The sequence below is a fragment of the Patiria miniata genome, unplaced genomic scaffold (genome assembly GCF_015706575.1).
Source record: "Patiria miniata isolate m_02_andy unplaced genomic scaffold, ASM1570657v1 HiC_scaffold_13, whole genome shotgun sequence".
NCBI lineage: Eukaryota > Metazoa > Echinodermata > Asteroidea > Valvatida > Asterinidae > Patiria > Patiria miniata.
Window position 1 is genome coordinate 6,408,210 of NW_024037051.1, and position 11,241 is coordinate 6,419,450.

At 42.3% G+C, this 11,241-nt stretch overlaps 1 protein-coding gene across 1 annotated transcript in view; it reads right to left on the bottom strand.

Moving 5' to 3' along the window:
• LOC119721034 overlaps positions 1-11,241 on the bottom strand; it is a 43,720-nt gene that overhangs the window by 16,631 nt on the left and 15,848 nt on the right. Inside the window, exons 11-17 of the mRNA XM_038190911.1 lie at positions 10,890-11,091; positions 9,742-9,893; positions 7,778-8,010; positions 5,744-5,956; positions 4,953-5,079; positions 3,653-3,757; positions 1,268-1,419 (exon numbers count right to left, since the gene is read on the bottom strand). Coding sequence (XP_038046839.1) covers positions 1,268-1,419; positions 3,653-3,757; positions 4,953-5,079; positions 5,744-5,956; positions 7,778-8,010; positions 9,742-9,893; positions 10,890-11,091 — 1,184 coding nt within the window. The remainder of the gene's footprint in view (positions 1-1,267; positions 1,420-3,652; positions 3,758-4,952; positions 5,080-5,743; positions 5,957-7,777; positions 8,011-9,741; positions 9,894-10,889; positions 11,092-11,241) is intronic.

The window sequence follows — 11,241 nt, forward strand, 5'->3', positions numbered from 1 at the left end:
GATCCTCAAGCAATGGACCAACCCATAGGGTTACATCCAATGCATACGTGGACAACAACATGTGGGGGAGGGGGGGGGGGGGCAAGGGTGGAATTTGCCCCCCCCCCCAAGTTTTGTTTTTTTTCCCCCCAGTTTTCCCAGAACACTTTATCTTCAAGTAGATTAATTATGTTGTTTTTCTTTGCTGTTAAGATTCATACAATTTGGGGCTAATGAAAGCATTAGAACACTGGTATTTAAGACAAATCACGACACTCATGCATTTATACAGCTGTAGATAGTGTGCAGCCAACATCTTTGTACATTTGTTATACATTTCGTTATACACCATTCTGCAGTTTGATACATTTCTCATTCATGAAAATGACTACACCTCTAAGTTGCTCTTGTGGCTTATTGCCGTACCGTTGACAATGGTTCGCGCACGCATACACAGGCTTGAGACTTTTCTTATGACTGCCCCCAAAGAAATTATTTTCCCAATTTCCCCCCAAATGTTAAAATCTGGCACCGCCACTGCCTTATTCCAGACGCATGCGTCATGTGCAAGTGAACAAATGACATTCTGCATACGTGTCGGACGTGAACCACAGCTATGATTTGTCAAAACATCAAGATGCAGGGCATTTGACTGTTCTACTGTCTTTGTTATTTTAAAACCGAACCGGAAACAAAACCGAGCTTTGAAAAAAGCCATTGTGTATATTTTAGCCTGATGGCAGCTACCTGACCCACCATATGGGCTCCGTGCACAAGTACCCCTTCAACGGCCAGAAAAGGAGAGTTGGGGGAGACCTAGACTGGTTCCCGGTTCATCAAATGCGTATTTTGAATGATCCGAATTTGTTGGGGGCGGGGATTACTGTGGGAGACCATCGCAGGTTAAATTTGAAAGTATTCACGCGCCGAGGACACCTGACGCTCACGCGAAAACGCGGTGGCTGTAGCTTCGGCACATTCAGAAAGTCGTGCGTACTTCGCACGCGAACCAGTACAGTAACACACACGCTGTGTGTCCCAACCACAGACTTTCAAAACTGGTTAAAAAAAAGCGTCCTCTTTTCTTGGCGCACAGAGCCTACAGACAACATTCCAAGCCAGTTTTGAGATTTGATATAGCGTTTTTTTAAGGAAATATCAGATTACAAAAAAAAATGCAAGGAGAAATTCTGTAACTGCAGGAGATATTTAGATAGCTGCACTTTCTTCTAATGAAAAGGCTGACAAGAGGCAGACGAACATGAACACTAAGCGAGAGAATTCATACCTCTTCAAACTCGGTATAGTTGTCCGGCAGTACAAAGTCGCACGATGTCGGGCCAGACAGCACGCTGATGTAGGTCTTGACTGAATTCGTCTGACCGTCCACGGTGGTTGCATTGATCCGGATGGAATAGGAAGTACCACGGCTGACCACACCTACGTTTAAGTAAATGAACTTTACAGTGTAAAAAATACAGTGCATGAAGCAGAGCTGTCGTCCAATCACAATTTTGGTCGAGAGTAAATCACTAGTCACGTATGTTTGTGCCTTCCACTTAGTTTGTCTATTGTGCCCAGGTATCCCACTCGACGCCATCAGCCTTTGTCCCTTAATAAGGCTTAAATGCGGCATGACATAATCAGTCTTTTCTTACTCTAATTTTTGTTTCAATAGGTCTATTGATGCTCCGTATTCAAATGATGTAGTAGCTTTTTCGCAAGCAGTGATTTTCGTTGATTAAGATGTTTTGTTTTTTTCCTTAAAAATCTGAGTTTTTAGGGAGTAAGGGAGACCTATGGAAGTGAAGCCATCAATGTCAATGTTCCCGTCCAGGTGATAAATAGGGAGCTACAATTTTTTTAAATTCACAACTATTGATTTGCTCTTCATCAGTATAATTCATGGTCAATTTGCATGGCAAAAAGAAAGCAACGAATATTCCTTTTAAAGAAATGTAGCCCAGTTGATTATATGGTGAGTTTAATTGGAGGCTTATTTTGTGTATATCTTTTCGGGTATAACTTTGGGAAAACTCACATAATGGAAATTTTGGACATTTTATGCCACCATAGCGCCAGAATATGTTGGTAAAATGTCGCCAACATGCGAAGACTAGTGGATGTCTCACACTGTGCATGTGCAGCAAGTAACCCCCAAGTGAATACACCGGCAATAGGCTATGAACATACTTGTAGTCCAGTCACTAGTAACAGGATGAAGAATGGCAAAGGATCGCCTCTGTACCATGTAAGGGAAGCATGCAAAATTAAACAAGGATTAACTCGAGGTTTTACCCTGAGGTAACCCAGAAAACCCCGTTAAACCTTGTAAAACCTCCAGGTAAACCTCAAGTTACCACCTGTTCTATTTTGCATTCTCCTCTAAACTTGAATAGATTATGACTTGACTTGGGACTTGGCGAGTTTTCTGAGGGCATTAATGCAAGGACTGGCGATGGACTTGACTAAAAACTGCACAAAAACCAAATACACCCTTCTGTTAATCATAAAAATAATGGGTACATATGTAGCGCTTTTAACTAAGATCAAAGCGCTACATTATTACTACCCCTGATCATTGGGCCAATGAAATGTTCTAAAGACAATCTCAACTCCCTGGGGAGTATACAGATCGATGCTGCCATTTCCATGCAAAGCAGCTCAAATCAGTCACAATAACCGTCTCTGCCCTCACAGGTACCCATTTACTCCTGGGTGGAGAGAAGCAATGAGTGACAACGTGTCTTGCCAATAGACACACGTACCGCAACCCCAGGCTGGACTAGAACCCACAACCTGCCAAATTGCCTGCAGACTATGAATTCAATGCTCCAGACCATGAGTCCACAGTGCTCTGTTCATTTTGGTGCAATGCAATGAAAACTGATCTTTTCAGATAAGAAATACACCTGTAACTTTTAAACTCCTGGACCTTTTTCAATGTATTAAACTGGACACCTGTTTGATAGAAATAGGGTGCTGTCCAATCAACTTTTTGATAGTGGACACCATCAAACAACTATTTTGACAGAGAGAGGGTTTTTGATGCATAGAAACTATTACTCCATGAGCCTTTATATAGTACATATGAATTCATGTCCGATACATTTTATGAATCAAAGCTTTTGGGTAAGATGACTGAGACAAAGTTACCCGTTTTGTACATATCCTAGCAGGGGAGTGTGGCCTAGTGGTTAGGGTGTGTGACTCATGATCGAGGGTAAGAGGTTCGAATCCAGCCACTGGCAATCTGTTGTGTTCTTGGGCAAGCCACTTTGCCCCCACTTGCCCATCTCCACCCAGGAGTAAATGGGTACCGGTGTCATAAGAAAATCGGACTCCTATGAAAATCGGACTCCTTTTCCCTATTATTGATTAATCCCTCGCACGTGACACGTATGTGATCCTAAAAAGAGCATATTCTCGTACTTGCGCAAGCGCAATAATACCAATGAGTCCACATTTCATGGAGTCAGATATTCACGCTACACCAGCATTAGCTGGGGAGTAACCTGCGATGGACTGGCATCCCATCCAGGGGATAGAAATATTATCAGTTGCTTCATGCCAAGGAAACTGGAGATAAACGCCAGCACGACGGACCTAAAGGCTTTTGACAAACTTTACTTGTACTAGAGGGTTTAAGCATTTCCTCTCAACTCAGACCTACCTGCTTTGACAACCAGAAGTGCCGCCGACACCCCGTCTTCCGCTGGGAAGACCGTGGCAGGTACCAACAAGTTTGACGTATCGTCAAAGTCCAGGAAGCCATAGCCTAGAAGCAAGACAAGCAAAACAGCAAATGAGGTCATCTTCATCAACATTACCAATACAGTGGAATTTCGATGAGTCAAACCGCAGGGGAAGTGGCTCAAATTTTGCGTTATAAGCACAGTTTTGACGGGAATAAGTTTTAAGTTTTGAGTTGGAAGGGTCTTTCAGTTAAAGGGAATATATAACATTTGCTTTTGCTGAAATTTTCAAATATAAATGGATTTTGAGGATTAGTACGGTATAGCAAATATTGTTAAACTGACTTGCTTCAAGTTTTGGGTTCGGAGATGCTAAAAAATCCAAGAAAACGATCCATGTTCTTGTAGTCTAGTTCCCTGACCCCACTTAAGATGGAACGGAGCAGTCTATAGACTTTGGGAATTGTAAGGTCAGAGAATCAGTCTAGCTGGCTTGTACCCCTTCACAGTTGTGTAATCATTTGCAAAGAAAATGCAGAATACCTCAATATGAAAACTTAGGAGCAGTTTTTGTGAAAAAAAGAGCCAGTTTTCTCCAACGTTGGTAAGCGGACCATCGTTAGGAAAATACAAGTTTTCTTGAAAATGTCAGCACACCAGGAGCCTCAATTTTACAGGATGGTTTAAACTGTCATTCCCTAACAATCCAGCAAGATAGTTTGTAATAATTTGATCATCTCGTTTTTTGACGTTTGCAAATGTTATATCTTCCCTTTAACAGGTTTTGACTTTATCAAGATTTCACTATACATCATGCCAAAGCACAGGTGCCCCTATTTCTTTTGTACAACCTACGAGTCCACTTGGGGATGCTGACAGAAACAAAAGGGTCAAGGAAGTTGCTCGAAGCCAGTCATGCAGAATAGCCTTTTAAACTCAGTGGCCTTTCTGGGGGATTACAGGGGGAATCAGTATCTGAAAGATAGAGCACTAAATGGGTTCTGAAAGAGTTTGAAACAATGCAAAGTTGTTTTTGTCTTCCCCAAATTCTAAGCTCGTGGGGGTGGACCACAGGACGTGTGGAGGGCATCTTGTAGATCCCCCCTCCCCCATTTCGTTTACCACTTTTTTGTACTACAGCTGTCAAATCACCCAAGATGGCTTCTGGTTTGTGCTAGTAATGACAAAGACATGTGAGGACGTACACAATGCTCCCAATAATTTACAAATTGTAATCTCAGATACAACCCTCAATTCCAAATGTCCAGCTAATTTTACCTGATCCGGTGTCGGTAGTCTCCCACGTGACGTTGGAGAGCTCCGTGGAGTACCTGATGATGGCACTCAGGAAGAACGGCCGATTGTCCTTGACCTGGCCATTGTCAGGCCTGGGGGGAATCTCAATCTAAACAAAGGTGAACAATTTTGGGGTTGAATTTTGCTGATTTTTATTCAAAATAATGAGCAAAATACTCGGTGACGATTTCCAATTGAAACAAGACTCATTGGTGCCAGAGCGCCAGGGCTGTCCCGAAAATACCGAAAATTTGAATATTCGATAATCAAACAAAAACTCGAAAAGCTTTTTGCCAGTTTGAATATTCGAAAACAAAAAACTACGCACATACACACACGACCGTGATGTTATCATAAAGTTGCGGCCCTTTATTGTCAAGTGCCACTTTTTTTGTCGACGGTAACTTTTTTGTCGACTGCGATTCATTGTTTCTATATCTCTGTAGATCTTTTTCGAAGGTTGAAGGCCTTGATAGTTATTAAATACTTACTGCATAACACTCCATATCAATCACCGCACACAAAGTTTAAGTGGCGCGCTCTGCATGCAACGTTTGACCAGAGTGGCACGAAGTTGCAACTAGCAGTTTCGAACATCCGAATATTCGGTCAAACAAACTTTTGAGTATTTGAATACTAAATTATTCGAAAATGGACAGCCCTACAGAGTGCACAAAAATTCTATGGATTCAGAATGTTTGTATGACCAAAGTGAAACTCCGACCAAAATACAACCCAAGGATGTTCAGCTCACAACAAGGTCTGCGACATACCTTGGGCGGGTTACCGTTGACAACGGAAACATAGACCGTGGCAGAGGCTGACCGTGCCTCCTTTGACGCGACCAGGGTGAACGTGTAGGCCTTGTCAGCTTGCAGACTCAGCGCATCAAACCTGAGGTAGGCTCCGTCCAGATTGGAACCGTTGTTGATCAGGGTACCGATGCTGGAGGGGTCGTAGGACCAGCAGGCACTGTTGTCATCGGTCTGTGGGCAGAATGAAATTTTGTTTTTGAACTAGAGCAATCCCTTGACTGGAAACGCAGAAGTGATTTGATGAAACTTTCAGAGCCACCAACGAGTCTGGAAAGCGTTAATGAATACAGAGGCGGAATTTGCTCACAATAGAGAATTAAGAATAGAAATCTTGATATCGTTTCGGTTTGCAGTAACACCATGTGGTAATAACTACTGCTTAGAAGATATTAGTTCTGAAAAGAACTTGTCCTGCTTATTATCAACTTTGCTAAGTAGTTTTTTGTTCTGATAAGAACAGTCCTGCTGTAAGTTCTAAACGAACTTGTCTTTGGTCTCAACGTTTCGACTAGCCTGCTCTAGTCATCGTCAGGAGTCAGGAGAAATCTTGATGTTCACCATGCTCTTCAAAAAATTGAGTTTTTGTTTTCTGTTAATACATTTTTAAGTTGTATGTTGTATTCCAACCCCCAAAAAACTCCAAAAAAAACTTCTTCCTATTTTGGACGTCTGCACCCCTCTGAAAAAAGGATTTTTTTTTTCTTGGGGGAGGGGGGGCACGGTGCAAACAGATCCACTTTGCAAGCAGACTGGCTCCTGGTCCGTACATTATCAACACTGATTGTGGGGCGGGAACCACCCTACCCTGCCAGAACAGACATATTGTTTGGCCGCAAGTAATTCAAAATGTGTAAAGTAATAACTTTAACTAAACATGGGCCTATTTTTCGCTCGATTTCTCATTCAAAAGTGACTAACCTTTGTACTGCTATAAAAAATAGCAATTTAGAAAAGAAATCTATTTTTTGGGATGAAACTCGAAAACAGCATGGTGAATGCAACTTTAATAATAATAATAATAACGGGTTTTTATATAGCGCTTTTAACTAAGATCAAAGCGCTTCACATTATTATTACCCCTAATCATTGGACCAATTAAACATTGCAAATACCATCTCAGCTCCCTGGGGAGTATACAGCTCGATACAACCTGTTAGGCGCAAGGAAGCTTATTCAATCACACTAACCATCTCTGCCCTCACAGGTACCCATTTACTCCTGCACAGAGAGAGGCAATGAGTGACAAAGTGCCTTGCCCAAGGGCACACGCACCATGACCCCAGGCTGGACTCGAACCCACAAGCTGCAGCTTTACCCGCAAGTAATACAAAATGTGTAAAGTAATAACTATAACTATAACATGGGCCTATTTTTCGCTCAATTTCTCATTCAAAAGTGACTAACCTTTGTACTGCTATAAAAAATAGCAATTTAGAAAAGAAATCTATTTTTTGGGATGAAACTCGAAAACAGCATGGTGAATGCAACTTTAATAATAATAATAATAACGGGTTTTTATATAGCGCTTTTAACTAAGATCAAAGCGCTTCACATTATTATTACCCCTAATCATTGGACCAATTAAACATTGCAAATACCATCTCAGCTCCCTGGGGAGTATACAGCTCGATGCAGCCTGTTAGGTGCAAGGAAGCTTATTCAATCACACTAACCATCTCTGCCCTCACAGGTACCCATTTACTCCTGCACAGAGAGAGGCAATGAGTGACAAAGTGCCTTGCCCAAGGGCACACGCACCATGACCCCAGGCTGGACTCGAACCCACAAGCTGCAGCTTTACCCGCAGACCACGAATCCAGTGCCCTTAACCACGAGGCCACAGCACTCCACATCACTTACAGGGAAGTTTAGGTAGGTCTAAAACTCCTTCTTTGGTTTTGTATATGATGGCATTCATTGACTCAACTATGGCCTGACGTAGTAAAGCAAAGGCCCACTGAGAGTTCTAGTTTTTTTTTACTACAATCTGACCTGAAGACACTGCCACTCATAAGTCCACTCCCTGGCCTCCTCATCAGGATCGTAGGACAGCGATCCATCCAGGACCACCTCTCCGCTATCCCTGCCGATAGTCAGCTCCGACGGACCACGAATGATGGCCACCAAGGGAGAGGAAATAGTGACGGCTCCCATGGACGCCTCGACGTATGCAGAGGGATTGCTGGACTTGTAGACACGCACCGTGAATGTCAGGGAATTACCAGCTGCAGTTTAAAAAAAACAAGGCAAAAAATTGTAAGTGGTGTTCATTTACGGTAGTACGCAACCGGGTACCCTATTGAAGTCAAACACAGGTAGCCATGTATCCGTAAGACCCCTCTCACACCAATACGTGAAGCCATTTCGTGGCCACTTCGAGGTAACCACGAAAAGGGAATCGGATCTCACGGGTTGCCACGAACTAACCACGAATGAAAGACATGTCGATTCCTTCCGTGAGCCGATTCTCACGGATGCTCCACGAATCACCCGAAAAGTTTTTGGATATGTTGAAAAACTGAAACGAGTGCACTTCGGAATTTTATTGCTGAATTGAAAACGTGTTCAATACGGCTTATTCGAAGTACTCTCGTAGTGTTCTCGAGGTTGGGCAGAAGTTACATCAGATTTTACGGGATGGCCCCGGATTGATTGTTGGCCTGTTTTAAGGCCGTTTTCATTACGCGGTACTCGATGGTACATCAGAGTGAGCTCCGGAGTCCACAAAGTGTCCACGAGTTGGCCACGAAGTGCTCACGGACTACACGTAGTACTCTCGAGCTGGCGCCGTAGTCACCACTGACACCACGTAGTAGTCTCGAGCTGGCGCCAAAGTCATCACGGGATGCAATCGGGATGGCCACGAGATGTCGCCGGCGTGCAGTACGTGAATTCCAGGAAACGGACATGAGCACGGGTTGGTCCCGTGGTGTTTCCGAGGTGGCCACGGATTACTCACAAAGTAAAAACAGGTACCACGAAATAAAAACGTGCTGACATCAATAAAACGGACCAAAAAAATGGAGACCACGGATACTGTTGAAAACAATTGCATTTCCGAAGTGACCTCGCACTGGTGTGAGAGGGGCATAAAAGAAACCCAATCCCAAAATTTAAATCCCAGAAGTTATCTGACGTGATTTACAGCCTCACGGTTTAAATTGCAACTTTCGTCAGCATTATCTGTCGCGCGTTCAAATGTAAATGTGAAATCTGTTTTGATTTTCCATGTATCCTGGTTTTCATTTTGAAAATTCCCCACAAATGGCGTACAATTCAGTGCCTTTCTTTTCCACTGTTTGAGAAATTACTAAGTAATTTGTAAAGTTGGTTACGGGTACCCAATCCCATAATCTGGAAAGTATATGGGGCGGAGTACACATATATGTGGATGTGGACTCGGACTCGAGTCTGAAACTCAATGTAAGAGACTAATAAATTAGTTTTTTTCTTTTTCTTTTAACTGAAAGCAAAGATTTTTCTCGCAAAATATGAGTAGTTTTATTTGAAATAATAAATTATATCAGTCATCAGTCCACAAAGATGCCACTGAAGTTTCAAAAGCTTGTTTTACTTTTAGTATATTTTCATTGTTGAATTGTTGAAACTTAAAAATACACATGAACGCACTAGCACGTTTGTTTATGGTGTAAATCGAGGATTTTCTTTTGTTCCTCTTCCCTTTTCCTTTTGCAACAGCTCTCATTGGTTTTGTACATGTTTTTGAATCGAGGTCGTCCTCGATTTGGTTCCTGTCCTCGATTCACCGATGATGTTACACGTGTGTGTCCTCGATTTACACCATAAACAAACGTGACTGTGTGACTTAAAATGCATACACGTGCAGTGTATACAGTGTATACGTTAGATTTTCATCACTCGGATAAGAATTCTTCAACCTTAAAATGCTTGCAACATGAAATTCCACCCACAAAGAAGGCTGCTTAGAGTCGTACCTGGTAAGGAGTAGGTAGGGACGTACAGGGATCTTGTGTACTGCGTCTTGAGATTCAGAGCCACGTCGGTGTTGTTGACTGACCACTCAAACAGTGTCTCACCAGGAGGGACGCACTCTGAGTAGAACTTGATATGTGCGGTCAGTTCAAAGCTGTAGAAAGACACATTATTTTTGTTAATACATTAAATGCTTGAACTACGCAATAATTTGGCATTGCTCAAAACTGATGTATATTGTCTTGTCTCCAAGAGCTGCAAAATCAAGTCAATATATTTCAATGTAATTAACAATCATCCCGTCTCTATTCCATATTCCTTTCGTCATCCTTCATCCACAATTACTATGATTTGACAATTAATTGAATTTGATTGAATTGTGATTGACTCTGTGATGGACTTGTGATAGAGTCGTGATTACTTTGTGATTGACCTGTGATTAACTTCAGGATGACTTGTGATTACCTGGTGATTGACTTGTGATTGATTTGCGTTTGATTTGTGATGGACTTGGATAAAGTTGTGATTACCTTGTGATTGACTTGTGATAACCTTCATAATGACTTGTGATTACCTATGATTGGCTTGTGATTAACTTGTGAACGACTTGTGAATGACCTGTGATTGACTTGTGATTGCCTTAGGATTGACTTGTGTTTACGTTGCGATTGACTTGTGATTACCTTGAGATTGACTTGTGATTGACTTGTGATTGACTTTATGATGGACTTCTGATAGAGTTGTGATTACCTTGTGTGTTTACCTTCAGGATGACTTGTGATTACCTTGTGATTAACTTATGATTGACTTGTGATTGCCTTAGGATTGACTTGTGTTTACATTGTATTGTCATGTGATTACCTTGAGATTGACTTGTGACTGACTTTGTGATAGAATTGTGATTACCTTGTGATTGACTTGTGATTAACTTCAGGATGATTTGTGAATGACTTGTGATTGACTTGTGATTAACTTGTGAATGACTTATGATTGACTTGTGATTGCCTTAGGATTGACTTGTGTTTACCTTGTGATTGACTTGTGATTGACTAGTAATTGGCACGTGACTACCTTGTGATTGACATGTGATTGACTTGTAATGATTACCTTGTGATAGGATTTTGATCGACTTGATCACAACTCCACTCACCTGTCAGACACACGGACTGAGGTAAGGTCGACCCCACTGGACAGGATCTTGACCTCCGGGGCCGCGGTGCCGGTCCGGTGGACGGTCAGAGAGGCCAGGTCTGAGCCCCCGAGGAAGTTTGTCACATTGACGGTGAAGACATAATCTGTGTCAGCGTCCATTAAGTCACCATCCATGGAGAGCGAGGCAGAGGGGCTATTGGCTGGATGAAGAAAAGAAGTGAAAAAACCAGTAAATCTTCTTCTTCTTCATTCATTTTCATTTTCATGATGACTTGATGAATTGGGCCCAACTGTCCCTGTCGAGCATAGTGTTGGAAAGAGATGGACCGCTCAGACCATTTTCTAGCTCG